General features: G+C 38.1%; 1 protein-coding gene across 2 annotated transcripts in view; it reads right to left on the bottom strand.

The window, feature by feature from the left end:
* Window positions 1-26,555, bottom strand: part of ZNRF3 (zinc and ring finger 3) — a 336,577-nt gene that overhangs the window by 11,666 nt on the left and 298,356 nt on the right. For both annotated transcript variants that reach the window (XM_053701670.1, XM_053701671.1), the window contains exons 3-7: window positions 17,550-17,624; window positions 13,712-13,843; window positions 10,846-10,956; window positions 1,911-2,078; window positions 850-952 (exon numbers count right to left, since the gene is read on the bottom strand). In XM_053701670.1, coding sequence (XP_053557645.1) covers window positions 850-952; window positions 1,911-2,078; window positions 10,846-10,956; window positions 13,712-13,843; window positions 17,550-17,624 — 589 coding nt within the window. The remainder of the gene's footprint in view (window positions 1-849; window positions 953-1,910; window positions 2,079-10,845; window positions 10,957-13,711; window positions 13,844-17,549; window positions 17,625-26,555) is intronic.

Genomic DNA, 26,555 nt, shown 5'->3' with positions numbered 1-26,555 from the left:
GATACCCAAAGGAACAGGTTAATTACACACTCAATGAGTTTTTAACCCCGAGTATGCTCAATGATGTCACTATCACCATTTAACAACAACAAATATGTTTATAATGAGCTTATTCATTTTAGTACATTTGTAGCTAGGTTTACTAGGCACAGAACACGTAATACAGGAGGACGGTGCATATTGCAAACTTGTTTCACTAGACCAGCCAGGAAAACAATACATTTGAGAGAAGTTGCCTTTTGGACAAGTGCCTACATTGCCTAATCAGAAATCAGACTCATATAGTACCATGTTATTAAAGGGACATGATACCCAAATGTTGAAGCACTTGAAAGTGAAAAAAAGTAAAAAAAAACTGACTAGAAAACATCACCTGAACATCTCTATGTAAAAAAAGAAGATATTATACCTCAAAATGTCCTAAATATTCACACCCCATTGGAAATAGACTTTAAGCAGCCAATAAGGATGCTAGTCTTAGGACTTGCAAGGGAGTGTGCATCTGGCATGTTCATGCACAGTCATATTATTTTCATATTCACTTTAAGGAAGTTTACTATGAAATCTCACAAGATTTCAATGAAATCTCATGAGATCACAGCAAAGCAAAGCATGACTTCAGCAGTGTTGATGCTGATTGGCTTTTATTTTTTTAACTTGCCGTTGGACAGCAGCTGAAGTATAACTGTTCACAGAGCACTTACTATTGTGAGCTAAAGACATTTTGAGGTAAAATATCTTCCCTTTTTACATAGATTTTAGGTGATATTTTCATGTCAGCATTTTACAGTTATGATACATAACTTTCAAGTGATTTAGCATACGAGTATTATATGAAGGGACACCTACCAATTATATTGTGCCGGCAATGAGGGCAGGTGTGGTTCTGTAGAAGCCAGGGATCTACACACTTTTTATGGAATCGATGTGTACAGGGAATGACTCTGAGTTCCTAATATATATAAAGATAAAAGAAATTTTAGTAAACAAACAGTAATCTGAGAAGAAAAAAAGTTTATCTCATGGAAAACGTTATGAAGCATGGGACATAAGTAAGACTATAGTGAGTTTAAGTAGTTGTTGTTACAGTACATTTAAAAGGACAGTAAAGTAAAAATTAAACTTAAATGGATTGGATAGTGTGTGGATTTTTAAACTAATTCCAGATTTGTGCATTCTTTGTAAAAATAATAATAAAAAAAATCCTAGGTGAATTTAGGAGCATGCATGTGTGCTTACTGATCTGGCAGCAGTGTTTGCAACAATGTTTATAGCAATGTTACAAAGTTGCTCCAATCACACATGCACGCTCCTGAGCTCCTATCAGTCTACACTGCTGCTAAAGACACATGCACACTCCTGAGCCCCTATCAGTCTACCTAGCTTTTTTAGTACCAAATTTGATACTAAAAGTAAATTGGAAGCCTGTTTGTACTTGTTAACTAGGCCTGTGCTCTTGTAAGGGCCAGATTACGAGTGGAGCGCAAACATTTGGGAAATATTTATTTATGAAAAAATAGAACATATTCTGCTATGAGAAGAACATTGGATTGTGAAATATTCATATTTTCAGGTCGAGTTAGTGCGCATGAGAATATGCGATCAGGTTTGCGCACAGTTTACTTTTAACTCATGATACAAGAGCAACCTGACGCGCAAAAGGCTTACTTCTGGCGTAGGTAATACTTGAGTAGGAGCATTAAATATCGCTCCACTCGTAACCTGGCACTTAATGTTTTGTTTAATAATTTTATTACAAATCAATGATCCTTGGTTATTTAAAGGGTGTGCACTACCCCTCCATATGTCGGTGTTATATGAGGCAAGTATAAGCTAAAATTGTTGTGGGTGGAGGGGCAGCATGTTTCGCAATGCCTAGGTTAACAACAAAACCGTCCACAAGATCTTACCTCTCCGTCAATGTATTTTTCAAGGCATATGGCGCAGTCAGAGGTGGAACTGCTACTGAGGGTATCCAGAGCGCCACAACTACCCTCCCTAGGTACTTTTCCTTTAGACTTGAATTTTCTGGTCTCCATTTTTTCCAAGGCCTGAACAGCCATCCTGTTCATGGAGCTCTATAAAGTAAATAGATGGTTTCTTATCAGTAAAGGTATTCATTTCCATCACATTAAATCATTATGGCCACTGTGCATACAAAGATATTTATTTATTGAGAAATGATTCCCCACCTCACTCTAGTCATGAGTGCCGCCATGTTGAAATCTAGCTTTCACTACATTCCAGTGCTGATGTGTTTGTGCAGTAACTCTCCTTCAGATACCTGCAGTGTAACCTGGGTTCCATAATGGCAGCTCCCATGATTAGAGGGATGTGCATGAAATATATTTTGTGTTCATTTAATCAGTTACTAACATTTTGGGTTTTTTAACACTGTAACGACCAAGGACATACAGGGTATGTCCTACAAAAACTGTCAGTTAATGACCAAGGACAGACCCTGTACGTCCTCAGGGGTTTTAAACGGTGGAAGCGATTGTGATCACTTCCAGACGCTTTCAAGGTATTGAAGTGATGCCTCGATATTGATGCATCATTGCAATACCTTATTTTACCCACCAATGCAGAGAGAGCCACTCTGTGGCCCTCTCTGCATCGGCCAGTGATGGTGCCGATCGTTGGTGGGTGGGAGCCATAGCAGGGAGGCGAGTGGGCGGCCCATCGCTGGATCACTTCCTGATCTGGTGCGTGCGCTAGTACTTTAAAATAAATGACATACAAGGTGATGGGATAGAGGGAGAGGAAAATGGGGGGGGGTTAAAAAAAAATTTAAGAAAGGGATCTGGGAGGCAGCTACACTACAGAAAATTGCCAGTACCCAAAATGGCAGCAAATAGGTAGAGGGGGGAGGGTTAGAGAGCTGTTTGAGGGGGGATCAGGGAGGATCCAACACTGCAAAATAAAAAAACTTTTTATTTTATTACTGGCAGACTTTTTGCCAGTACTTAAGATGGCGGTGACAATTGTGAGGTTGGGAGGGAAGAGAGCTGTTTGAGGTGGGTCAAGGAGGGATCAGGGGGTGGGATATGTCAGGTGGGAGGCTAATATCTACACTAAAGCTAATATTAACCCTACAAGCTACCTAATTAACCCCTTCACTGCTGGGCATAATACAAGTGTGGTATGCAGCGGCATTTAGCGGCCATCTAATTACCAAAAAGTAATGCCAAAGCCATAAATGTCTGCTATATCTGAACAAAGAGGATCCCAGAGAAGCATTTACAACAATTTGTGCCATAATTGCACAAGCGGTTTGTAAATAATTTCAGTGAGAAACCTAAAGTTTGTGAAAAAGTGAAAATCTTTTTATTTGATTGCATTTGGCGGTGAAATGGTGGCATGAAATATACCAAAATGGGCCTAGATCAATACTTTGGGTTTTCTACAAAAAAATATATATATATATACATGTCAAGGGATATTCAGGGATTCCTGACAGATATCAGTGTTGCAATGTAACTATCGCTAATTTTGAAAAAAAAAAAGGTTTGGAAATTGCAAAGTGTTACTTGTATTTATTGCCCTATAACTTGCAAAAAAAGCAAAGAATATGTAAACATTAGGTATTTCCAAACTCATGACAAAATTTAGAAACTATTTAGCATGGGTGTTTTTTGGTGGTTGTAGATGTGTAACAGATTTTGGGGGTCAAAGTTATAAAAAGTGTGTTTTTTTCATTTTTTATATCATATTTTATAAAAATATTTTATAGTAAATTATAAGATATGATAAAAATAATGGTATCTTTAGAAAGTCCATTAAATGGAGGGGAAAACGGTATATAATATGTGTGGGTACAGTAAATGAGCAAGAGGAAAATTACAGCTAAACACAAACACCGCAGAAATATAAAAATAGCCCTGGTCCCAAACGGTAAGAAAATTGAAAAGTGTTGTGGCCACAAAGGGGTTAAAGACTTCTAAGCCATTCACCAGTAAACAGTATGTAGTTACAATACAAGTATTTTCATAGTAAAATCTATTATAAATCTATCTGGGTCTTTTGTGTTTAACCCCTTCACCCAAAACAACGTATATATACGCTGTGCAGTACTTTGGCTATCGTACCGCACCACGTATATATATATATACGTTGTCGCTTCCGGATGCTCCAGCAATTTCAGCTGTTAGGTTACAGCCGAGATCTAGAGCTCCTGAAGCTTCAGGCATCTCCTGCATAAGGAGCCGGCGGGAGGTGTGGGCGGGAGGCGGTCGGCAGCCCAGCAGGGGAGGCTGGAGGGATCGGGAGGAAATGGGAGGGGCCCTACGTTGGAGAAATTTTTTTTTTTAAAGGGACAGGGAGGGATGGAGCAGCTACACTACAGAAAAGGGGGTGAAGGGGCCTTAAAATAAAGAATAGCTGCCAGTACCTAAAATGGCTACAATAGTTAGGGCAGGGGAGGTTTTTTTTGGGGGGGGGGAGATCAGGGAGGTTAGGGCAATCCTACACTGCAGAAAAAAAATAAAAGATTTTATTTGTTTTCTTGGCAGACTGTCTGTCAGTACTTAAGATGGGGGTGACCAGTGGGGGGTAGGGGAGGGAAGAGAGCTGTTTGGGAGGGATCAGGTAGGGATCAGGGGGTGGGGAGTGTTAGGTAGGAGGCTAATCTCTATACTAAAGCTAACATTAACCTGTTAAGCTACCTAATTAAAAGGTATGGAAAAGTCAAAATTGAACTTGCATGATTCAGATAGAGCATGTCATTTTAATACACTTTTAAATTCACTTCTATTTTCAAATGTGCTTCGTTCTCTTAGTATCCCTTGTTAAAAAATGAATATGCACATATCATACACTAGTGGGAGCTGTTGCTAATTGGTCTGCACACATTTGTCTCTTGTGATTGGCTAAATAGATATTTTCAGCTTCCTGTGAGTAGTGCAATGCTATCCCTTCAGCAATAGATAAGAAAATTTGATAATTATCACATTTTCTTCATTCTCTTGGTATCGTTATTTGAAATGCAAGAATGTAAGTTTAAATGCTGGCCCATTATTGGTGAAAAACCTTATTTTTGTTTTCTTTCTGATTGGTGGATAAATTCACCAAGCAATAAACAAGTGCTGTAGAGAGTACTGGACCTAAAAAAATAGCTTAGATGCCTTCTTTTTCAAATAAAGATAGCAAAAGAACGAATAAAAATTGATAATAGGCGTAAATTAAAAAGTTGCTTAAAATTGCATGTTCTATCTGAATCACAAAAGAAAAACATTTGGGTTCAGTGTCCCTTTAAATTGGAAAGTTGTTTAAAATTGTATGTTCTATCTGAATGATAAAAGAAAAATTTGGGGTTTACTATCCCTTTAACCCCTTCACTGCCGGGAATAATTGAAGTGTGGTGCGCAGCTGCAATTAGCGGCCTTCTAATTACCAAAAAGCAATGGCAAAGCTACTTCTGAGCAAAGGGCATCTCAGAGAAACGTTTACAAACATTTGTGCCATGATTGCACAAGCAGTATGTAAATAATTTCTGTGAGAAACACAAAGTTTGTGAAAAAAAGTACCAATTTTTTTTATTTGAAGGCATTTGGCGGTGAACTGGTGGCATGAAATATACCAAAATGGGCCTAGATATACCTTGGGTTGTCTACTTAAAATATATATATATATATATATATATATATATATATAGATTTGATAGGTAAATAAAAAAAAAACAAGGCTCTATTTCTGTTTAAATAGTGATAGCAAAAATGCTCTGATATCTTGGGCAAGTTTTTGTCTGGAAGTCCCGGTAGTGAAAGGGTTAAACCCCTAAAACAAAAATATTGAACCTCTTACTGGGTATATATAGGTAAGTTTGTTAAACTGAAGTACACAGACCTTTCTGACCAATTCCATAGTGCAGTCAATACCTAAAACAGAGTAATGCCCTTTGGACAGCCATTCAATCATACAGCCTAAGGGTCAGATCATTAAAAACTTGCAAGCATGGCGCAAAATGTTAGTATTTTGTAATGCATGCGTCTCAATTTCACATCCATAACCAAGTTTAGTGAGATAAACAGCTCTCACATAAAATTTGCTTTTCTTAGATAATCTCGCTAGATCAGAGAGCTATAGACAATTGGGCCTGAAGTATGAATGAAAATGCTACAAATTACCTTGTAATAGTGTTGGCAGATGCTGCCTTTTGGACACAGCATAAACCAATTACTGGTCCATAAGAAATGTACTAAAAATGAGCAAAAGCCACATTTTAAGATGAAGATACACTTTAAAAAGACAGCAATGTTAAAGTGAATGTAAATTTTCACGAATAAAAGCCCTGTTTTTAAAAATACTATTAAAAACAGGGCACTTTCATTCATTACATAGCAGCCGTTTTTTTAAAAAAATACTTACCTTTTATTCCTTGCAAGCTTGGAACACCGGAGCAGCGATTTCCCCGTCCCCAAGTCCTCTCTTCTTACGTCAGAAATTACAAATCCGGCTTCCTCCAATCAGGGCGTGGCCTCAGGCAATGTTTGCTCTGGGGGGGAAGCCAATATTGGAGGAAGTCGGATTCGTCAGTTCTGACGTAAGAAGAGAGGATCCGGGGGCAGGGGAATCGCTGCTCCGGTGTTCCAAGCTTGCAAGGAATAAAAGGTAAGTATTTAAAAAATACAGCTGCAAAATTAACTTTCATGAATGAAAAAAACAGTCGGCCAAATAACAAGTTTTGCGTTATGAGCTGTGTGGTGCTAACGAGCAGTTTTTTCTCCCGCAGCGCTGGTATTACGAGTTTTTACAAACCCGGCGTTAAAAGCAAGAAGTGAGCGTAGAGCAAAATTGTGCTCCTTACCGCACTACAATACCAGCGCTGCTTAGGTCAGCGGTGAGCTGGTCGTACGTGCTCGTGCACAATTTCCCCATAGACATCAATGGGGAGAGCTGGCTGAGAAAAAGTCTAACACCTGCAAAAAAGCAGCGTAAAACACAGTAACGCAGCCCCATTGATTCCTATGGGGAAATAAAATGTATGTTTACACTTAACACCCTAACATGAACCCCGAGTCTAAACACCCCTAATCTTACACTTATTAACCCCTAATCTGCCGCCCCCGACATCGTCGCCACCTACATTATATTTTTTAACCCCTAATCTACTGCTCCGGACATTGCCGCTATTATATTAAACATATTAACCCCTAAACCGCCGCACTCCCCCCTCGCAAACATTAGTTAAATATTATTAACCCCTAATCTGCCATCCATAACATCTCCGTCACCTACCTACATTTATTAATCCCTAATCTGCCGCCCCCAACGTCGCCGCCACTATACTAAATGTATTAACCCCTAAACCTAAGTCTAACCCTAACACCCCCTAACTTAAATATAATTACAATAAATCTAAATAAAAATTAATATTATTACCTAAATTATTCCTATTTAAAACTAAATACTTACCTGTAAAATAAACCCTAAGCTAGCTACAATATAACTAATAGTTACATTGTATCTAGTTTAGGGTTTATTTTTATTTTACAGGCAAGTTTGTAGGTAGAATAGTTACTAAATAGTTATTAACTATTTACTATCTACCTAGCTAAAATAAATACAAAAGTACCTGTAAAATAAAACCTAACCTAAGTTACACTAACACCTAACACTACACTATAATTAAATAAATGACCTAAATTAAATACAATTAAATAAATTAAATACAATTAGCTAAAATACAAAAAACCCCACTAAATGACAGAAAATAAAAAAAAATTACTAGATATTTAAACTAATTACACCTAATCTAATAACCCTATCAAAATGAAAAAAGCCCCCCCCCCCAAAATAAAAAAAAACCCTAGCCTAAACTAAACTATCAATAGCCCTTAAAAGGGCCTTTTGCAGTGCATTGCCCTAAAGTAATCAGCTCTTTTACCTGTAAAAAAAAAATACAAACACCCCCCAACAGTAAAACCCACCACCCACACAACCATCCCCCCAAATAAAATACTAACTAAAAAAAAATAAGATCCTCTGGATATATGTCTTACAATATAACTCTCGTTTACTAGATATTTGTTGTAAACTTCTCTAATTACAATACTTGTAATACGTATACCAGACACTGCCTTATATTACATATTTATTGTTTTGATGTTCTTCCAGGGATGCACAGTCTCTATACCCAGATATGTTGAATCTCTACTTATTTGTTATGCTCTTGGGTACACCATGCATGTTTTTATGATATATGTTTATTGTCTCTGGTTGAATACTTACTTTAATCCTTCTCACAACCTCAATAAAAAATATATTTAAAAAAATAAATAAATAAATAAGATCCCCTTTGCCCGAAAAGGGCATTTGGATGGGCATTGCCCTTAGAAGGGCAGTTAGCTCTTTTGCGGCCCAAAGCCCTAAAATAAAAATAAAACCCACCCAATACACCCTTAAAAAACCTAACACTAACCCCCTGAAGATCGACTTACTGTTCTGAAGACCGGACATCCATCCTCAAGGAAGTGGCAGAAGTCTTCATCCAACCAGGCCGAAGTCCTCAACGAAGCCGGGAGAAGTCTTCATCCAAGTCGGGCGAAGTGGTCCTCCAGACAGGCAGAAGTCTTCATCCATCCAATGTGGAGCGGCTCCATCTTCAAGACATCCGACGCGGAGCATCCTCTTCATCCGGAGTCTTCTTACTGAATGAAGGTTCCTTTAAATTACGTCATCCAAGATGGCGTCCCTTAGATTCCGATTGGCTGATAGATGCAATCAGCCAATAGGATTGAGCTCGCACTATATTGGCTGTTCCAATCAGCCAATAGAATGCGAGCTCAATACTATTGGCTGATTGTATCAGCCAATAGGAATAAACTTCAAACTTCAGCCAATAGGATTTTTTCTACCTTAATTCCGATTGGCTGATAGAATTCTAGCAGCCAATCGGAATCTAATGGACGCCATCTTGGATGACATCATTTAAAGGAACTTTCATTCAGTAAGAAGACTCCGGATGAAAAGGATGCGCCGCGTCACATGTCTTGAAGATGGAGCCGCTCCGCGTCGGATGGATGAAGATAGAAGATGCCGTCTGGATGAAGACTTCTGCCCATCTGGAGGACCACTTCGCCCGGCTTGGATGAAGACTTCTCCCGGCTTCGTTGAGGACTTCGGCCCGGTTGGATGAAGACTTCTGCCGCTTCCTTGAGGATGGATGTCCAGTCTTCAGAACAGTAAGTCGATCTTCAGGGGGTTAGTGTTTTTTTTATTTAAGGGTGTATTGTGGGTTTTATTTTTAGGTTAGGGCTTTGGGCCGCAAAAGAGCTAACTGCCCTTTTACGGGAAATGCCACTCCAAATGCCCTTTTCAGGGCAATGGGGAGCTTAGTTTTTTTTAGTTAGTATTTTATTTGGGAGATTGGTTGTGTAGGTGGTGGGTTTTACTGTTGGGGAGTGTTTGTATTTATTTTTTTTACAGGTAAAAGAGCTGATTACTTTGGGGCAATGCCCCGCAAAAGGCCCTAGTTTAGGCTAGGGTTTTTTTTTGTTTTTTTTTTTGGATAGGGCTATTAGATTAGGTGTAATTAGTTTAAAGATCTGTAATTTGTTTTTTATTTTCTATGATTTAGCTAATTTATTTAATTGTATTTTATTTAGGGAATTTATTTAATTGTAGGGTTAAATAAATTGTAGGAGCTTGTAGAATTTATTTAACTGTAGGACGTTCTTGTTTGTTCCTAGCTCTCTCCCGAGCTTGTATGTACCCTTCATGAGTGTTTAGACTTTGAATAAAGTCTCCTTTTACCTGCATTACCTGTTGCGGCTTCCTTTCTTTGTAGCAGGCCTTTACGCCATTTTTGTCTATTAGTGTAACTTAGGTTAGGTTTTATTTTACAGGTACTTTTGTATTTATTTTAACTACTATTTAATAACTATTCTACCTAGTTAAAATAAATACAAACTTGCCTGTAAAATAAAAATAAACCCTAAGCTAGCTACAATGTAACTATTAGTTATATTGTAGCTAGCTTAGGGTTTATTTTATAGGCAAGTATTTAGTTTTAAATAGGAATAATGTAGTTAATGATAGGAATTTTATTTAGATTTATTTAAATTATATTTAAGTTAGGGGTGTTAGGGTTAGACTTAGATTTAGGGGTTATAATACATATAATATAGTGGCGGCGACGTTGGGGACGGCAGATTAGCGGTTAATAAATGTAGGTAGGTGGCGGCGATGTTAGGGATAGCAGATTGGGGTTAATATTATTTAACTAGTGTTTGTGAGGCGGGATTGTGGCGGTTTAGGGGTTAATATGTTTATGATAGTGGCGGCGATGTCCGGAGCGGCAGATTAGGGGTTAAAAAAATTATTTTTGTATTTGCAATGCAGGAGGGCCTCGGTTTAGGGGTTAATAGGTAGTTTATGGGTGTTAGTGTACATTTTAGCACTTTAGTTATGAGTTTTATGCTACAGCGTTGTAGTGTAAAACTAATAACTACTGACTTTAGAATGCGTTATGGATCTTTGAGGTAGAGGGTGTACCGCTCACTTTTTGGCCTCGCAGGACAGACTCGTAATACTGGCGCTATGGAAGTCCCTTAGAAAAAAGGGTTTACAAAGTTTACGTAAGTCGTTTTGCGGTAAGGCCAAAGAAGTGTGCGGTGCCCCTAAACCTGCAAGACTCGTAATACCAGCGGGCGTAAAAAAGCAGCGTTAGGACCTGTTAACGCTGCTTTTTTACCTTAACGCAAAACTCGTAATCTAGCTGAGTGTTTTTAATAGTATTTTTAAAAACAGGGCTTTCATTCGTGAAAATTTACATTCACTTTAACTTCCCCTTTCTTAAGGAATTTGTATTCATTTATATGGGTGACTTTTGTGTCTCTTCCGTACCTGACTGCGCCGCTGCTTTAATTTGATCTTGATGAGTAGAATAAGGCAGACCAATGACACTACCACAAAGAAGGCCAGGAAAATGCCCATATCAAAATATTCGGTCGGTTGCTGTGGAAAGAAACCAGAAATTGTTAGTATGAATATGAAATAACGGCAATAACAAAACTTCATACAGACAGCCAATGGCAAATGGAGGTAAAATTTGACTACGCAAATGTGCAACTTTTAATGACACAGCAGGGTTGTGTGAATTGTATTCTCTGACACAAGAGACATTAAAAGGTACATTATACACTAGATTTTTCTTTGCATAAATGTTTTGTAGATGATCCATTTATATAGCCAATCTGTGTGTGTTTTTGTAAAAATGTATAGTTTTGCTTATTTTTGAATAACATTGTGCTGATTTTCAGACTCCTAACGAAGCCCCAAAGTTTTAGAGATATACTGATGTATACAGACTTCAGATTGCTTCTGTTTGTATAATGGGTATCTTCATATTCAGGGGAGGTTCTGCTATCATCCAGTTTCAGTGGGTGTCCCAGGCTTATATCATTAACAGAGCTTCTAAGTGCGTTTTTAAAAGGTTTTATACTGGATTTTTATATCAGTATCTGTGCATATAATTCTTTATAGTAGTGTCTATTACATGCAGTTAAATTAAGGCAGTATTTTATTTTTTAATTAGCCCGAAGGGCAAGCAGGGCTGCAATCTCATAAAAAAAAATGGCTGCACTCACAAAGCTAATAAAGGCTTTAAAAAAATAGACTTGATTAGCGCTTACATTTTGGGTGCCAAATCCCAGTACATAAAATTCCTGGTCTCCTCTTGCTGCCCAATTACATCTATTTGTGCAATGCTAGCAGAAGCGGTTAAAGGGCAGCAACTACATTTTGTGGTGCTGTGTTCCCAAATAATCTGTAGCTGCTGCACTTCACAACCAGCAGCAATCCCTTTCTGAGTTTACAACTGCGTTAACGTGGCCCTTAGCTCCCAAGCATTTCCCGCTCCCTGCCTCTGCTCACAGCCCATTTTAATATGTTAGCACAGCTCTGGCAGAAATGTGAGTAGAGGAAGAGACAGTAAAATGCATGTAACCTTGGGATCACAGCAGATTGCTGGCGAAGTAAACTCGGAAACAGAAGAGCTGTTGTTAGTTGCGAAGGGGCAGGCTGGTCCAAGGTAGGGGAAGAGACAATGGCCCTGCAAAAAAAGATTTCCTGTGTTTGAGGCTGGCTCTAAGCAGGTGCAGCGAGTACGCTGCACACAGCCCCTATGTTGTGTTACTATATTTTGTTTAGGAGCCAGGCAATATTTTGCGTGTCAGGACAAGTAGATTGTCATGAGGAACCAGGTAGATTTTTTTTTTATTTCCACACCCCTGCACAGCCAAGTAACAGTGCTAAATGGCAAACTTCAGCTATGTACTATTGTAAATTAAATCTACATTATATACTCATTTGTGCACATGCCCAAATTATTGTTCTCTAAGGCTTAGGGGCCGATTTATCAAGCTCTGTATGGAGCTTGATGCCCCTTGTTTCCGGCAAGCCTGAAGACCGCTGCTTCATAACTTGTCCACCTGCTCTGAGGCCACGGACAGAAATCAACCCGATTGAATACGATCGGGTTGATAGACATCAAGAACTGCTGGTGCAATGACAAATGCAGACAGCGTATGCTGTCGACATTTATCGATGTGCGGCAGACATGATACGCTACATATACGCTAAATATACCCCTTAGTGTGCAACTATTTGCGTACCTAGTTCCCGCACTAGGTAAAGCTGTCGGCTGCTTTTACCTATAGCAGGAGCTACCTACATGTAGTTGAATGGCACAATCGTGCTCGCCATGATTAGACAGTGAGTCCATGATGCGCTAGTTGAAAAAACTGGTGCGCAGAAGAAGACAGCTTCGCACAAAAGATAAGTATAGTATTAGCAACCAAATTATATATTTATTAAAGAATATTCAAACAAAAAGCTATCTTTATGTGACATAATTCTGCACGTTACCCAGTGTGTACTGTCCCTTTAAATGTGTAGTAAAATGTAGCCAATATATGCAGCCTATTTCATGAATCAGTCTGTTAAATAGTTTTAATTTTAGCAAATCTGAAAACAGATTACATTATATACAGTCCTACAAGTCAGTATTATTGCAATAAGCCATTCAAGTTAAAGGGACATTCCGGTCAAAGTTTAAATGCGCACATAGGAATTACATCTTTGAATTGAAACCTATTTGCAATATACATGTATTGGCAAAAATGTTTCTAGTAAAAGTTATCACTGTTTTAGTGTTAACAATTCTCTCTGCACGTGCACGTGAAGCATAGCTAGATATTCTCAGTGCAGCAGCATTTTGAATACTACAGCTGTTAAGAGCGCCGGTGGGGCTTGCAATCTTTTCAGCAATTAACAAATTGAGCCATTACCAGACGTACAAGAACCTTAGGCTCTCTGAGCAAGTGTTGTGTTTAAAATGCTAGTGCACGCTGCATACTTGAATACACTTTTTCGAAACGGCTATAGCATTTATTAGAAGCAGTTTTGCTAATACGTGTTTATTACAAAAACGCTTCTTTTCAAAACTGAAAAGCATTCATGGGGATTTAAATGTTGGCTGGAATGTCCCTTTAATCTAAAAATACTTCACATGGTAAAGATAAATGGAATCTGCGTATTATTATTATGTACCACATCTACAGATCCTTACAAATAACAGTTTCAAATAACAGATTGAAAGAAATACAACCAAATATTTAAACAAATCTTTAGTGAGAGTCACTAGACTTGTTATTTGTACGTTATTATTTAGTTATCATTTATTTAAACGGATCATCTAAGGATATCTTACCCGAGGAGGTCGATGCTGAATTCGTGCTCGTGCAACTTTCTGCTTGTTAACAATATTCATGAGTTTGATAGCATCGACTCCTTTCACATATACAACAGGTCTTTTCAACGCTTCTTCTGTGCCTTGGTTTAGCTGCAAGAAACCGACACAAAAAATCAGGGTAAATAGCAAAGAAAGATTGGTGCAGTATTTTAGCTAAAATCTTTCACAGAATTAAGAAAATAAAAACGTTCATTTAAAACCAATCAAGGAGTTATACTAGTTGAACACAAAATAGGATGCGTCTTACAAGCGAGCCAAAAACACACACAATCACCAGACATAAAAAATTATGTAAAATGTTGGTCCTTAGCAAAATAAATAGGTATTTAAAGGGACACTGAAATAGAGAAAGTACATGCTTTTATTAAACACATAGGTAAAGTCCTGCTTAGAAGCAGTTCCCAAGCAAAACACAACTGGTGATTGGTCGGGTCACTAGACTGGTAATTGGGTTTCTGCAGCTCCCAAGTGTGTCTTAGATGAACATTGTACTGTAAAATTGTTTTCCCCTTAATTTATTCCTGCAGAGTATAAAACATATTTGAAAATGTTCCTTTGTGTTATTTTTATATATGAATTAGATGCTTTAACTGACTGAAGGGTCAAATCCATCGTTATAAAGAACATGCCCATATAAATGGGTTGAGCCTGCAGAAATAGCAGGTTTCTTATCTACCTCTCTATATGTTAAGGCCTCCTATATTTTATCTCTGTCTGTACACAAAGGCCAATACTTAGAGAGAGCAATTGAAAAAGAAAATGTTATTACCAATCTCTTCCACCCCACTGGGATTGCTGCTTGCCGTCTCGTGTTTGCATAACTTTACTATGGATAATACAAACTTATTCATATTTTCAGTATAGATGATGAATTTAACAAGCAAAAACCATTTTAAATTACAAAATAAAGGTAAAAGAACTATTTACATTTTTTTTTTATACATTCCCATGTGCAAAACAAATCATTAGGAACACGTTACAGAGGAGAAACATTTATAGTGCAGTGTTCCTTTAATTTATCTGTTAAATACCTTTTCGGGAGTTAAACTCATAGACTTCCACAGTGAATAAAGGAAATATGACCATGTAATCTTTTCACTACAATGCCCCTTTAATGGGACAGTATACACTCATTTTCATATAACTGCATGTAATAGACACTACTATAAAGAATAAGATGCACAGATACTGATATAAAAATCCAGTATAAAATGGTTTAAAAACGTACTAAGAAGCTTTCAGTTTGGCTCTGTTGAAAAGCCCACTACAAGTGGGAAATAAGACCCTCCCCCCCTCCCCCTTCTTTTGCATATGAAAAGACCCTTTACACAAACAGGAGCAAGCTGGAGAAGGTAGCTGACGGTATTCACATAAAACTTTGGGGCTTGGTTAGGAGTCTGAAAATCAGAGCAATGTTATTTAAAAATAAGCAAAATTATACATTTTTAAAAAAAAAAAAAAAAACTTTATGGGCTTTATAAATAGATCATCTACAAAACCTTTATGCAAAGAAAAAATTAGTGTATAATGGCCCTTTAATTGTTACTGTAATTAATAGTTATGTGCAAAAATGCAACACTAATTAAACCCTAATATCAGAGTTACTTATATTTCATTGTGCCACACTAAAAAGTATTGCTCTGTTTCCTTCAATCACTATATTATTTGCTAAATGTTCTTTTCAAAAACCCTTTTGCAGATAATGTGAGAGCAAACTATATATCCACTTCTGTAATTAGAGACATTTATTATTGTATTACAATGTATCTTTTATTACATACCATCTCATTCAAGTTGAAACTATCCACACTCCTTTTTACTTGACTTTTACTTTGTTAGACATTAGATGAACCAATATGGAAACACAGCCTAATGGAATTCTGGGATTTGAACAAGCCTGTACTTGGCTTCTCCCCCTCTACAAGCTTCTGTTTTCAATCTCAAACTCTTTGTTCTCAAAGTTCAGTTTAGGAGACACTGTTAGGCCTGAGATGAATTGTTTGAGGAGGGTTAAAAAGATCTACATAGCCCTACACTGTCTGAACTTGCAAGTTATCAAGCCTGAATACTGGGGTACATTTAAAAACATTTCACTTCTGGGCAAGGAATAGCAGGATGCCAAGAATTGTACTTATATAAATCAGCAAAATATTAGTGAATGAGACTATTATCAGTGTCTGACCAGACAATCAGAAACCATATCATGACCAACAATCAAAATGTCTATGTGCAGTCTCCGAAACAGGAATCTAAGACAAAGGAATGAGGCAGAGGAGAGCTGGGATGGGCGATAGTGCTTTGTCAACACACATGAACAGATATCACCAAGTACTGTTTCCTGAACAAATACAGAAATAACTGAAAAGAGCTGAACAAAATGAAGAGATTAAGTTGGACAGCTCTTCAGAGAAATCCACTTATTTTTTATTTATTGTATGCAGACTTTAGATGTTCAATGGGGGCTCCATATACCCAGTGGTTCCAGTGATGGAAAACTTCAATGAGAAAGAAAAGCTTCTAACTTTTCAAGATACATCAATTACTCATATAACATCCATCTGCCCATATACACACACACACACACACACACACACACATATATATATATATATATATATATAATTCTTTCCATCTCTATCATAATATATATATTTAGATAGAACGTACAATTTTAAACAGCTTTACTTATATTATAAAATTTGCTTTATTCTCTTGTTATCCTTTTCTGAAGGAACGGCATTGCACTACTAGCTGAACACATCTCGTTAGCCAATCACAAGAAACAAACGTGTGCAGGCACCAATCTGCAGCTAGCTTCCACTGGTGTGGGATATGTGCATATTCTTTTTTAATAATAGCAAGAGATAGATAGCAAGAGAACAAAGCATGTTTGAATATAGAAGTGACATGCTCTATCTGAATCATGCAAGTTTAATTTTGACTTTCCTATCACTTTAAATAATTTTTGAGATGTGATTAACTGATGTATTAATGTGTTCCCTACCGATCCTTGTTTAGCAGTGACTATGTTGCAGAGGAGAGGCACAGTTAAAGGGACAGTAAAGTCCAAAAAAACTAATTGGCTAAAATTAAAGTCAATAGATAATAAATAAAATTTAGTGATCAGGGGGCATATATACAAGTTAATCACAGAGGTAAAAAATATATTAATATAACAGTGTTGGTTATGCAAAACTGGGGAATGGGTAATAAAAGGGATTATCTATCTTTGAAAACAACAACAATTCTGGTGTTGACTGTCCCTTTAAGAGTGGTGAAACAGGACACTTCTACTTATATTAAAGGGGTGTCAGGCACCAAGTGTAATAGTGGCGCCTTTAAAGGGATATGAAACCCAAATTTTCTTTTTAAAGCAACTTTCTAATTTACTTCTATTATAAATGTTTTTGGTCTTTTTGTTTCTTTATTTGAAAAGCAGGAATGGAAGCTTAGGAGCTGGCCTATTTTTGGTTTAGTACCTGGGTAGCGCTTCCTGATTGGTGTCTAAATGGTGACATTTAACAAGAGCCTGATGTGCTCTGTTGTCCTTCTCTATTCTCCCGCCCTGTGACAGCTTTCGCTGTGGCCTGTGCACTGAGCATACCTACAGCATGAGATGGGATACAACAGCGCGTGGGAAATCGTTACCGCTGATCTGTAGACAGTTAATGAGATTCACTAATTATTTAATCACCTCAGTGAGAAATGAATGTAGGAGCTGACACAGCAAGAGTCAGGCCGCCCCTTCACCCAGCTTCTTCTGCCATCTTTGTTTGCCAGTTATGCTGACTCTTACCTGCTCTACAGCATCAGGATTTTCTGAGACATCAAAGATAACAGCTGTGGCCCCTCTCTGTACTGCTCTTTTTGCCTGAAAGAGAAAAGATACAAGGCTATAATTGACATAGCTTTTATTTTATTGCTTTACATTGTATTTGCTGCAAAAATGAAACGGTTTCAACAAACCCCCCAAACAGCACCACCTGCAGGTGCATATTCAGGTACACAAATACAAAACAAAATACAAAAAAAGTGACAAGGGGTACAATAACTGAACGGAAGTAGCAAAATAGAATAAAGGATAGAAAATATGACTGCATAATGTCCCTTTAATGTCTGTTTTATTATAGGCATTGCTATCATGTAGGGAAAGAAAACGTTTAAAGTCAAAGTAATGTTATTGCATTGTCTTGTACTATATAATTGTTGATTGTCCAATTTTACTGTAGTTAATGGTCCTTAAAGGGATACTAACCCCAATTCTTTTTAATTTCATGATTCAGATAGAGCAAGCAATTTTAAGCAACTTTCTAATTTACTCCTATTATTAATTTTTTCTTTGTTCTCTTGCTATCTTTATTTGAAAAAGCAGGAATCTAAGCTTAGGATCCGGCCCATTTTTGGTTCAGCACCCTGGGCCACATTCAGCAAGCGCTACCCAGGGTTCTGAACCAAAAATATGCTGGCTCCTAAGCTTAGACTCCTGCTTTTTCAAATAAAGATAGCAAGAGTACAAAGAAAAAATTAATAATAGGAGTAAATTAGAAAGTTGCTTAAAATTGTTTGCTCTATCTGAAACATCAAATAAAGAAAATTGGTTTTAGTATCCCTTTAAGTGAAAACATGTCTTACTCTCATACATATCCATACGTGGTGTATTAACGTAATAAATAAATAACAGAAGACTTATATAAATGCAATTATTGGCCTTAATGTGTAGCCAAAATAGTTACTCACTGCGCCTGGCATCACATTATTTTATCAACAGACACAGGAAAAAAAGCCAATGATGCGCGGGCAGGAGCTGTCAATCTCCCCGGGCGGACGAGACCGGGGAGATTTAAATTCTCCACCTAAGAGATGGGGAAGAGGGTAGGATGGCCGCTGCTTGATAAATACTGACTGCAGGTTCTCACAAAGCCTGACGAAGAGTTTGATAAATTGACCCCATAGCACCATCAGAAAAAGAGTACAGTACCGTAATCAGAAAGGTCATTAATATATATATAGACTATATTTGCATTTTAGAACACAAAAATCAAATCAAAGTCACAGGCAGAAGGGGGGGGGGGGGTAATTTTTGATAAATGTATTTGAAATCCAAATTTTTTTAATTAATTTTTTTTAGAGTAAGTTGTGGAATTCTGGATTTGGGGATTTGTACCTGTAGAAGAAAAATGTAAAGTAGTTTGAACTTGTATAATAATGAAAGAAAAAAATTTGGGTTTCATGTACCTTTACCTTTAATAGTAATCTAAAATATTCAAGTCTCAGAATTAATAAAGGCTCATTCATTAATGAAAACACATCATAGCTCCAAACTGCCTCCCAACCTCTTAGTGTATACAAATGAATATAACAAAATATATTTAAAATCTCCAATTTTCTTAAATGGGCTAGGAGTGCCTTCCAATCTAACCGCTGTTCCAACCAACCGCCACTGGAGGTCACTCAAACACAAGTAGAGTATAGCTAAACCTTTGTAAAAGTAGTAACTCCTGGCTGGAGTTTAGCTTTCTGCTTTAAAGTGACCTTAATTTGTTTCCAATGAAGATGGAGTTTATTGAAATGTTTACAAATAACTAATGTTACTTTATTTTGGCATTTGAAATAGCTGATTTTTTTCCTATGGCATCCCTACCTATTTTGAAAGTTTATTTACTTAAAGGGGCAGTATACACCAATTTTCATTTAACTGCATGTAATAGACACTACTATAAAGAATAATATGCACATATAGTGATCTAAAAATCCAGTGTAAAACCTTTTAAAAACTTGCTTAGAAGCTCCCAGTTTAACACTGTTAATAAGGTTAGCAGCCTGGGACATCCACTGAAAGGGGATGATAGCAGAACCTCTCCCCTCCCGTGCATATGAGAAGATCCATTATACAAACAGAAGCAGTCTGAAGTCTGTATACATTACAATACCTGTAAAACATTGAGGCTTGGTTAGGGGTCTGAAAATAAGCACCATTTTAATTAAAAAATAAGCAAAACTATACATTTTTACAAAAACACACCCAGATTTTCTATATAAATGGATCAGCTACAAAACATTTATGCAAAGAAAAATCTAGTGTATAGTGTCCCTTTAAATGGACTGTCTAGTCAAAAATAAACTTTCATAATTCAGATAGGGCATGTAATTTTAAACAACTTTCCAATTTACTTTTATCATGAAATGTGCTTTGTTCTCTTGGTATTCTTAGTTGAAAGCTAAACCTAGGTAGGCTTATATGATCATTTCTAAAGCCGCCTCTTATCACATACTTTTTTTATTTGCTTTTCACAATAGGGGAGTACTAGTTCATGTGAGCCATAGAGATAACATTGTGATCACGCCTGTGGCTTGTGGCAGACACTGCACTAATTGGCTAAAATGAAAGTCAATAGATAATAAATAAAATGTCATGTGATCAGGGGGGTGTCAGAAGGTGCTTAGATACAAAGTAATCACAGTGGTAAAAAGTATATTATTATAACAGTGTTGGTTATGCAAAACTGGGGAATGGATAATAAAGGGATTATCTATCTTTTTAAACAATAAAAATGTTGGAGTTGACTGTCCCTTTAAGTATAGGTTAAAGAAAACCTGTGTAAACACAGCCAGCAGCAGAAAACACTTCCCGTAGGAGGTATAAGAGATAAGCAATAAAATGTTAATTTTCAACTGTTCTAAGTATTGAGCTTTGGTAAACAGACCGAAAATATAAAGAAGTGTGTGTACATAAAGTGATAAACAAAGGAAATCTAATTTCCCTGCAAAAAACCCGTTTTGAAGGGTTGTGGTTTAAAAAAAAAAAAATAATAATCCTAAAGGAACAATTTCTCATCCATTTTATGCTATGCAGCTGGTATATCAAGTCATTCGAAATAAATTAATGTAAAGATAATTTTACAGCGCACTGTCCCTTTAAGAAGCTCTGCTGTTATATATTTTAAACATATGAAACTGCAGATAAACTTGCTTCACAAACAAATCGGCTAAATATTGACATTGTCTGTTAATAAAAACAGTTTTCATATTTTATGGATTAACAGTCTATTTTTTTTATATATAGTAGCAAACAAATGAGTTGGAATACAAATCAATCCCAATCTGATTTGCTCTCTTTGTACGATTCCTTACATTAGAAAACGTTATTAATCATCCTCTGTATACACATCTGATGTGTGTTGTACAATAAAATAAAATAATAATTGCCTGTCAGTTGCATTGCATCAGTGGATGCGCCAAACACACTGCACACACTTTCTGCATCCACTCCGACATTCCACAGCCTCCTAATTCCGGAACTTTGGTGCTGCCGGCTCTGACCTTGCAGGTTCCCTTGGCAGGAGATCAAAGCGCTGAAGCCACAAACAGCCAGGAATGCAATCTCTCACTCCGCTCTCATGTTCTCTCTTACTCTGCTCTTATTCTCCGTCTCAGTCTTTCATCTGTCCCCTTTTCGCCTCCTCCTGCACTTCTCCAATTTTTCCACCTCCTCTGCGTGTTTTTTTTTTTAATCTCATTCCTCATTCTCTATCCCTTTTGTTTTAGTTCCCATTAGCTTTTACTTTTCCAACACAGCTTGTTGCTTTCCATCGATCTAAAATCTTCTCAGTAAAATGCATAAATAAAATAAATCTTCATTTCAAATTTATTGACAAGCCAAAATCTGAAAGAAAATGCATTTTTCAACTGTCAGGGAGAATCCCTTTTGTATGTGTTTATATAATGTTATGGATCATTGTTACTATTAACACAAACGGCAGTGATGCAAATACTTCAATATAGTGCTAAACCTCCTATAAAGCAGGGCCTGACAAATCAAGAGCCAAAATATTACTTCTGGTTACTTTATATTTTCAGTACATGTTCTATTTCTCATGTAAATACAACACTATATGTTGATCTGGCTAAAAGTTGATTACTGCCCATGAAAGGTTAATTAAGATGAGTTATTATTCCAGCAATCCACCCATGTTGTGAAGCTTTAGGGGAGCCCCAGGGAAGAAAGGAAGGTGGAGCGGGGAAGATAAATCTTTTGAACTCCTTTCCACATAAGAAGCTTTGCTCTTTTAATTATGAATGAGGTTAAGACAAGCAGAAACCAGTAAAGGGTGAGTCTGTGACCCAGGGGACAACTGTGGCTGGAAACAGATTGGGGAAAATCTGTGACCCTTGTGGATGGCAATGATGTAAGCTGACCGTAATGAGTCAGTGAACCATAGGGTGGTAACGATGGAGCCCGAGACCCAACGGATGACCAAGCATGGAAGAATGGGAAGGTGAACTGAAGTCCACTCACTGCATGTTTGAGATACCAAAATCAGAGATTCTTATTCAGAAGCTGACAACAATACATTTATTACCAGGGAACAGGGCCGTCTTTAATATTGATTGGACCCTGGACAAAAAATTTCTTGCCCCCCCCCCCCACCCCATGCAATTTCGCTCTCCACCCCAACATCCCAAAAAACAACTAAATCAATTTTTTTTATTATTAGCCCAGTGGTGGATCATCCACTGCTGGGCTAATCATTTAAAAAAAAAAAAAATTGCAATATGTGAAACTGGACCTATGCAGTACAAATAAGTAAATAAATATATAAATTCCTCCCCTGTGGATTCATTTAATATTCTTTTGAATGTGATTCTGGTGTGAGGTTAGCTGGTTAAAGAGATTTAGGGCAGCCAACAGGAGCAAAGCAAGGTAAAGGAGGAAGCATGGAGGTGCAGACAAATATAAATTTACTGACTGGAACAGCAGAACTACCATGGGAAGCTGTAAAATCTGAGACAGAGAGAAAATAAAAACTATAAAAATAAACCTTACATTAATGTGTGAAGTATCAGCATGACGCTATACACCAGCCACACCAGCACATGTCGCTTCTTTGCTAGGAACAAGTTCCCTCTCACCCTGAACTAGACAATGCTGCATGGGGAGGGGCGTGTGTGCACTCACTTATTCTTCCCACTGACACCTTTCTACAAAGCACTATTCCCCTGACAAACTTCAGTTAGTTGATCTTAGGGCCACAGCAGAAAGAGCAGGGCTAAGGGGACCAGTAGACTGGATGCTGTCTGTCCAAGGCTGCATGGATACAGTGTGAGATGAGTCACACAGCCTCAAGACTGAAGAGAGCAGTGTATGCAGCTGCACAGATGCTCAAATCCTCATGTGCCTGCCGCTCCAGCTTTCTGCTGCATGCGCCTACAGTCAGCCCTACCCAGAAACAATCCCCACCACCAGAGCAGTTACCTGGTAACAGTGGTAACCCCAGTAGGACCTTTTCTGATTCAGTGGGAAATGGCTGGATGCCGAGTTAGGGCTCTGCATTCAGTGCTGCACAGTGCACATCTAAAACAGCACATGGCACTAGCTTGGCATGTCACATGACACCGTCACGGTCTGGCACAGTTTTTAAAAAAAATATAAGCAGAGTACTTTTGACTGTGACAGTATTAGGACTGAATGTGTGTGTTCCCCATGTCACATCAGCAGTCTGGTATAAACCATTAAAAAAAAAAAAATTTTTTTTTTTTTTTTTTTTTTTTTAGGACTCTTGGGCCCCTCAACAGAGACTGGGCCCAGGGCAGCTGCCCCTTTTGCCCTGTGTTAAAGACGGTCCTGCCAGGGAAGGCCAACAACTGAAACCAATCAAGATAGAAACCCACCATGGCAAAGTATTGACTCATAGTGCAGTATGTAAACTAGTGGCCTTCCTAGGACAGATGAATTTTATGCCTCAGAACTAGGGAGAAGATTATAATCTTATGGCTTCTCCAAAGAAAATAGCATCAGACTGCTACTGCCAGCATGGGACACAAAACAATGGTACCTGGCAATTCTAAAATCTTAAGGAGACAGTTTACTAAAAAAAATTCTCCCCTTTAATGTGTTCCCAATGATCCACTTTACCTGCTGGAATGTATTAAATTGTTTACAAGTATTTCCATTAACCTTATATTGGCATTTGAAATAGTTTATTTAGCCTGTGGTATCCTCACCCATCCTGAAAGTTTTTGGCCTTAAGGACAAGTTGTGTTAACACAGCCAGTAGAAGAAAACATAATTTATGTTTACCAGATAAATTTCTTTCCTTCCGGATAGGGAGAGTCTACGGCTTCATTCCTTACTGTTGGGAAATACAACACCTGGCCACCAGGAGGAGGCAGACACCCCAGCCAAAGGTTTAAATGGACAGTCTAGTATAAATTAAACTTTCATTATTCAGATAGGACTTTTAATTTTAATCAACTTTCCAATTTACTTTTATCATCAAATTCGCTTTTTTCTCTTGGTATTCTGAGTTTAAACTAAACAAAGGTAGGCTCATATGCTCTTATCACTTGCTTTTTAAATCTCTTTTCAACACAAAGAGACAGAAAGTACACGTGGGCCATATAGATAACACTGTGTTCAGGCACAGGGGGTTATTTAAGTTCTAGCACAAAACAATGCTAAATTTAAGACAATAGATAATAAACAGTCACAGTCATGTGATCAGGGGGCTGGAAGAAGGTTCCTAGATACAAGGTAATCACAGAGGTAAAAAGTACATTAATATAACTGTGTTGGTTATGCAAAACTGGGGAATGGGTAATAAAGGGACTATCTATCTTTTAAAACAATAACAATTCTATGGTAGACTGTCCCTTTAAATATCCCTCCCACTTCCTCATTACCCCAGTCATTCTGCCAAGGGAACAAGGAAAAGTAGGAGAAACAGGGTATAAATGGAGCCAGAAGAATCAAATAAATAAAACCGGACCGTCCATAAACAAGAAAAACAGACAGGGCCGTGGACTCTCCCTATCCAGAAGGAAGGAATTTATCTGGTAAGCATAAATTATGTTTTCCTTCCTAAGATAGGGAGAGTCCACGGCTTCATTCCATACTGTTGGGAAAACTATAGTCAAGCTCCAGAGGACACTGAATGAATAATGGGAGGGAACAAAAAGGAAGAGGCGGACCCTATTCTGAGGGCACCACAGCCTGCAAAACTTTTCTCCCGAAAGTTGCTTCAGCCGAAGCAAAAACATAAAACTTTTAAAATTTTGAAAAAGTATGTAAGCAGGACCAGGTAGCCCCCTTACAAAACTGATCCATAGAGGCCTCGTTCTTAAAGGCCCAAGAGGAAGCCACTGCTCTAGTAGAATGAGCCGTTATCCTCTCAGGACGACCATGTCCCACTGTCTCGTAAGCTAAGCGGATGACACTCCTTAACAAAAAAGATAGGGAAGTCGAATTAGCCTTCTGCCCCTTACGCTTCCCCGAATAGATTAAAAAAGAGGAAGATTGTCTAAACTCCTTAGTAGCCTGAAGCTAGAACTTCAAGGTGCGAACCACATCTAAATTGTGAAGAAAGCGTTCCTTCGATGAAGAAGGATAAGGACACAAGGAAGGAACCACAATCTCCTGATTGATGTTGCGATCTGACACAACCTTAGCAAGAAAACCTAATTTTATACTAATTTTAAACTGCCTTATCTGCATGAAAATTCAGATAATGGGGCTCACATTGCAAAGCAGAGATCTCAAAAACCCTGTGCGCAGAGGCAATAGCCAATAAAAAGAGAACCTTCCAAGATAAACATTTAATGTCAACGGAATGCAGAGTCTCAAACGGAACCTGTTGCAAAAACCGAAGAAGATGATTTAGGCTCCAAGGAGGAGCCCCAGATATAAACACAGGTCTGATCCTAATCAGAGCCTTAACAAAGGACTGCACACCTGGAAGCTCAGCCAGTCTCTTGTGCAATAAAATCGACAGGGCCAAAATCTATCCCCTCAGGGAACTAGCAGAAAGTACCTTCACCAGCCCGTTCTGGAGAAAAGATAAGATCCTGGCAGCCTTAACTCTGTGCCAGGAAAAACCACACTCTTCACACCAGAATAAGTAGGTCCTGCACACCTTGTGGTAGATACGCTGAGTAACTTGTTTACTAGCTTGAATAAGAGTATCAATGACACTCTCAGAGAAACCTCTCTTGGCTAAGACTAAGCGTTCAATCTCCACGCAGTCAGTCTCAGATGATCTAGATTTGGATGAACAAATGGACCTTTAATCAGCAGGTCTGTGCAACAAGGTAACTTCCACGGAGGAGATGAGGACATCCCCACTAGATCTGCGACTTTGCGGCCACAATGGAGAAATCAGGATTACTGATACCCGCTCCAGCTTGATGCGGGCCACCACTCGTGGAAGAAGCGGTAATAGAGAAAAAAGATATATGAGTTTGAACCTCCAGGGCACTGCTAGTGCATCTATTAGATCCGCTTGGGGATCCCTCTGCCCTTACCTGGGTAGCTTGGTATCGAGATGGGATGCCATGAGATCTATCTCCGGCATCCCCCACTTGCTGCATATCTGCCGCTTAGGGATGAAATTTGAAGCCTATCTTGTATCCCTGAGATACCAGCTCCAGGACCCACGGATCCTGTACGTCTTTAAACCAGGCATCTGAAAAAAGAGACAGTCTGCCCCCTACACAATCCGATTCCGGATCGGGGGCCATACCTTCATGCCGATTTGTTTTCAGCGGGCATCTTATTCTGCTTGGATTTATTCCAGGACCGAGCCGGCTTCCAAGTACTCTTGGGTTGCTCGGGCTTTAAGGAGGATTGTTGTTGTTGGGATTTGTCAGAACGAAAATTAGAAGATTGTCATCCCTTAGATTTGTTCTTCTTATCTTTCAGTAGAAAGGCACCATTGCCTCCAGTAACCGTAGAAATAATGGAGTCCAGGCCTGGACCAAATAAACTCTTTGCTTTGATGGGAAGAGAAAGGAGTCTGAACATAGAAGT

This window comes from Bombina bombina, chromosome 2 (assembly GCF_027579735.1).
Source record: "Bombina bombina isolate aBomBom1 chromosome 2, aBomBom1.pri, whole genome shotgun sequence".
NCBI lineage: Eukaryota > Metazoa > Chordata > Amphibia > Anura > Bombinatoridae > Bombina > Bombina bombina.
The sequence above is the reverse complement of the archived record's forward strand: the minus strand, read 5'-3'. Positions and strand labels throughout refer to the sequence as shown.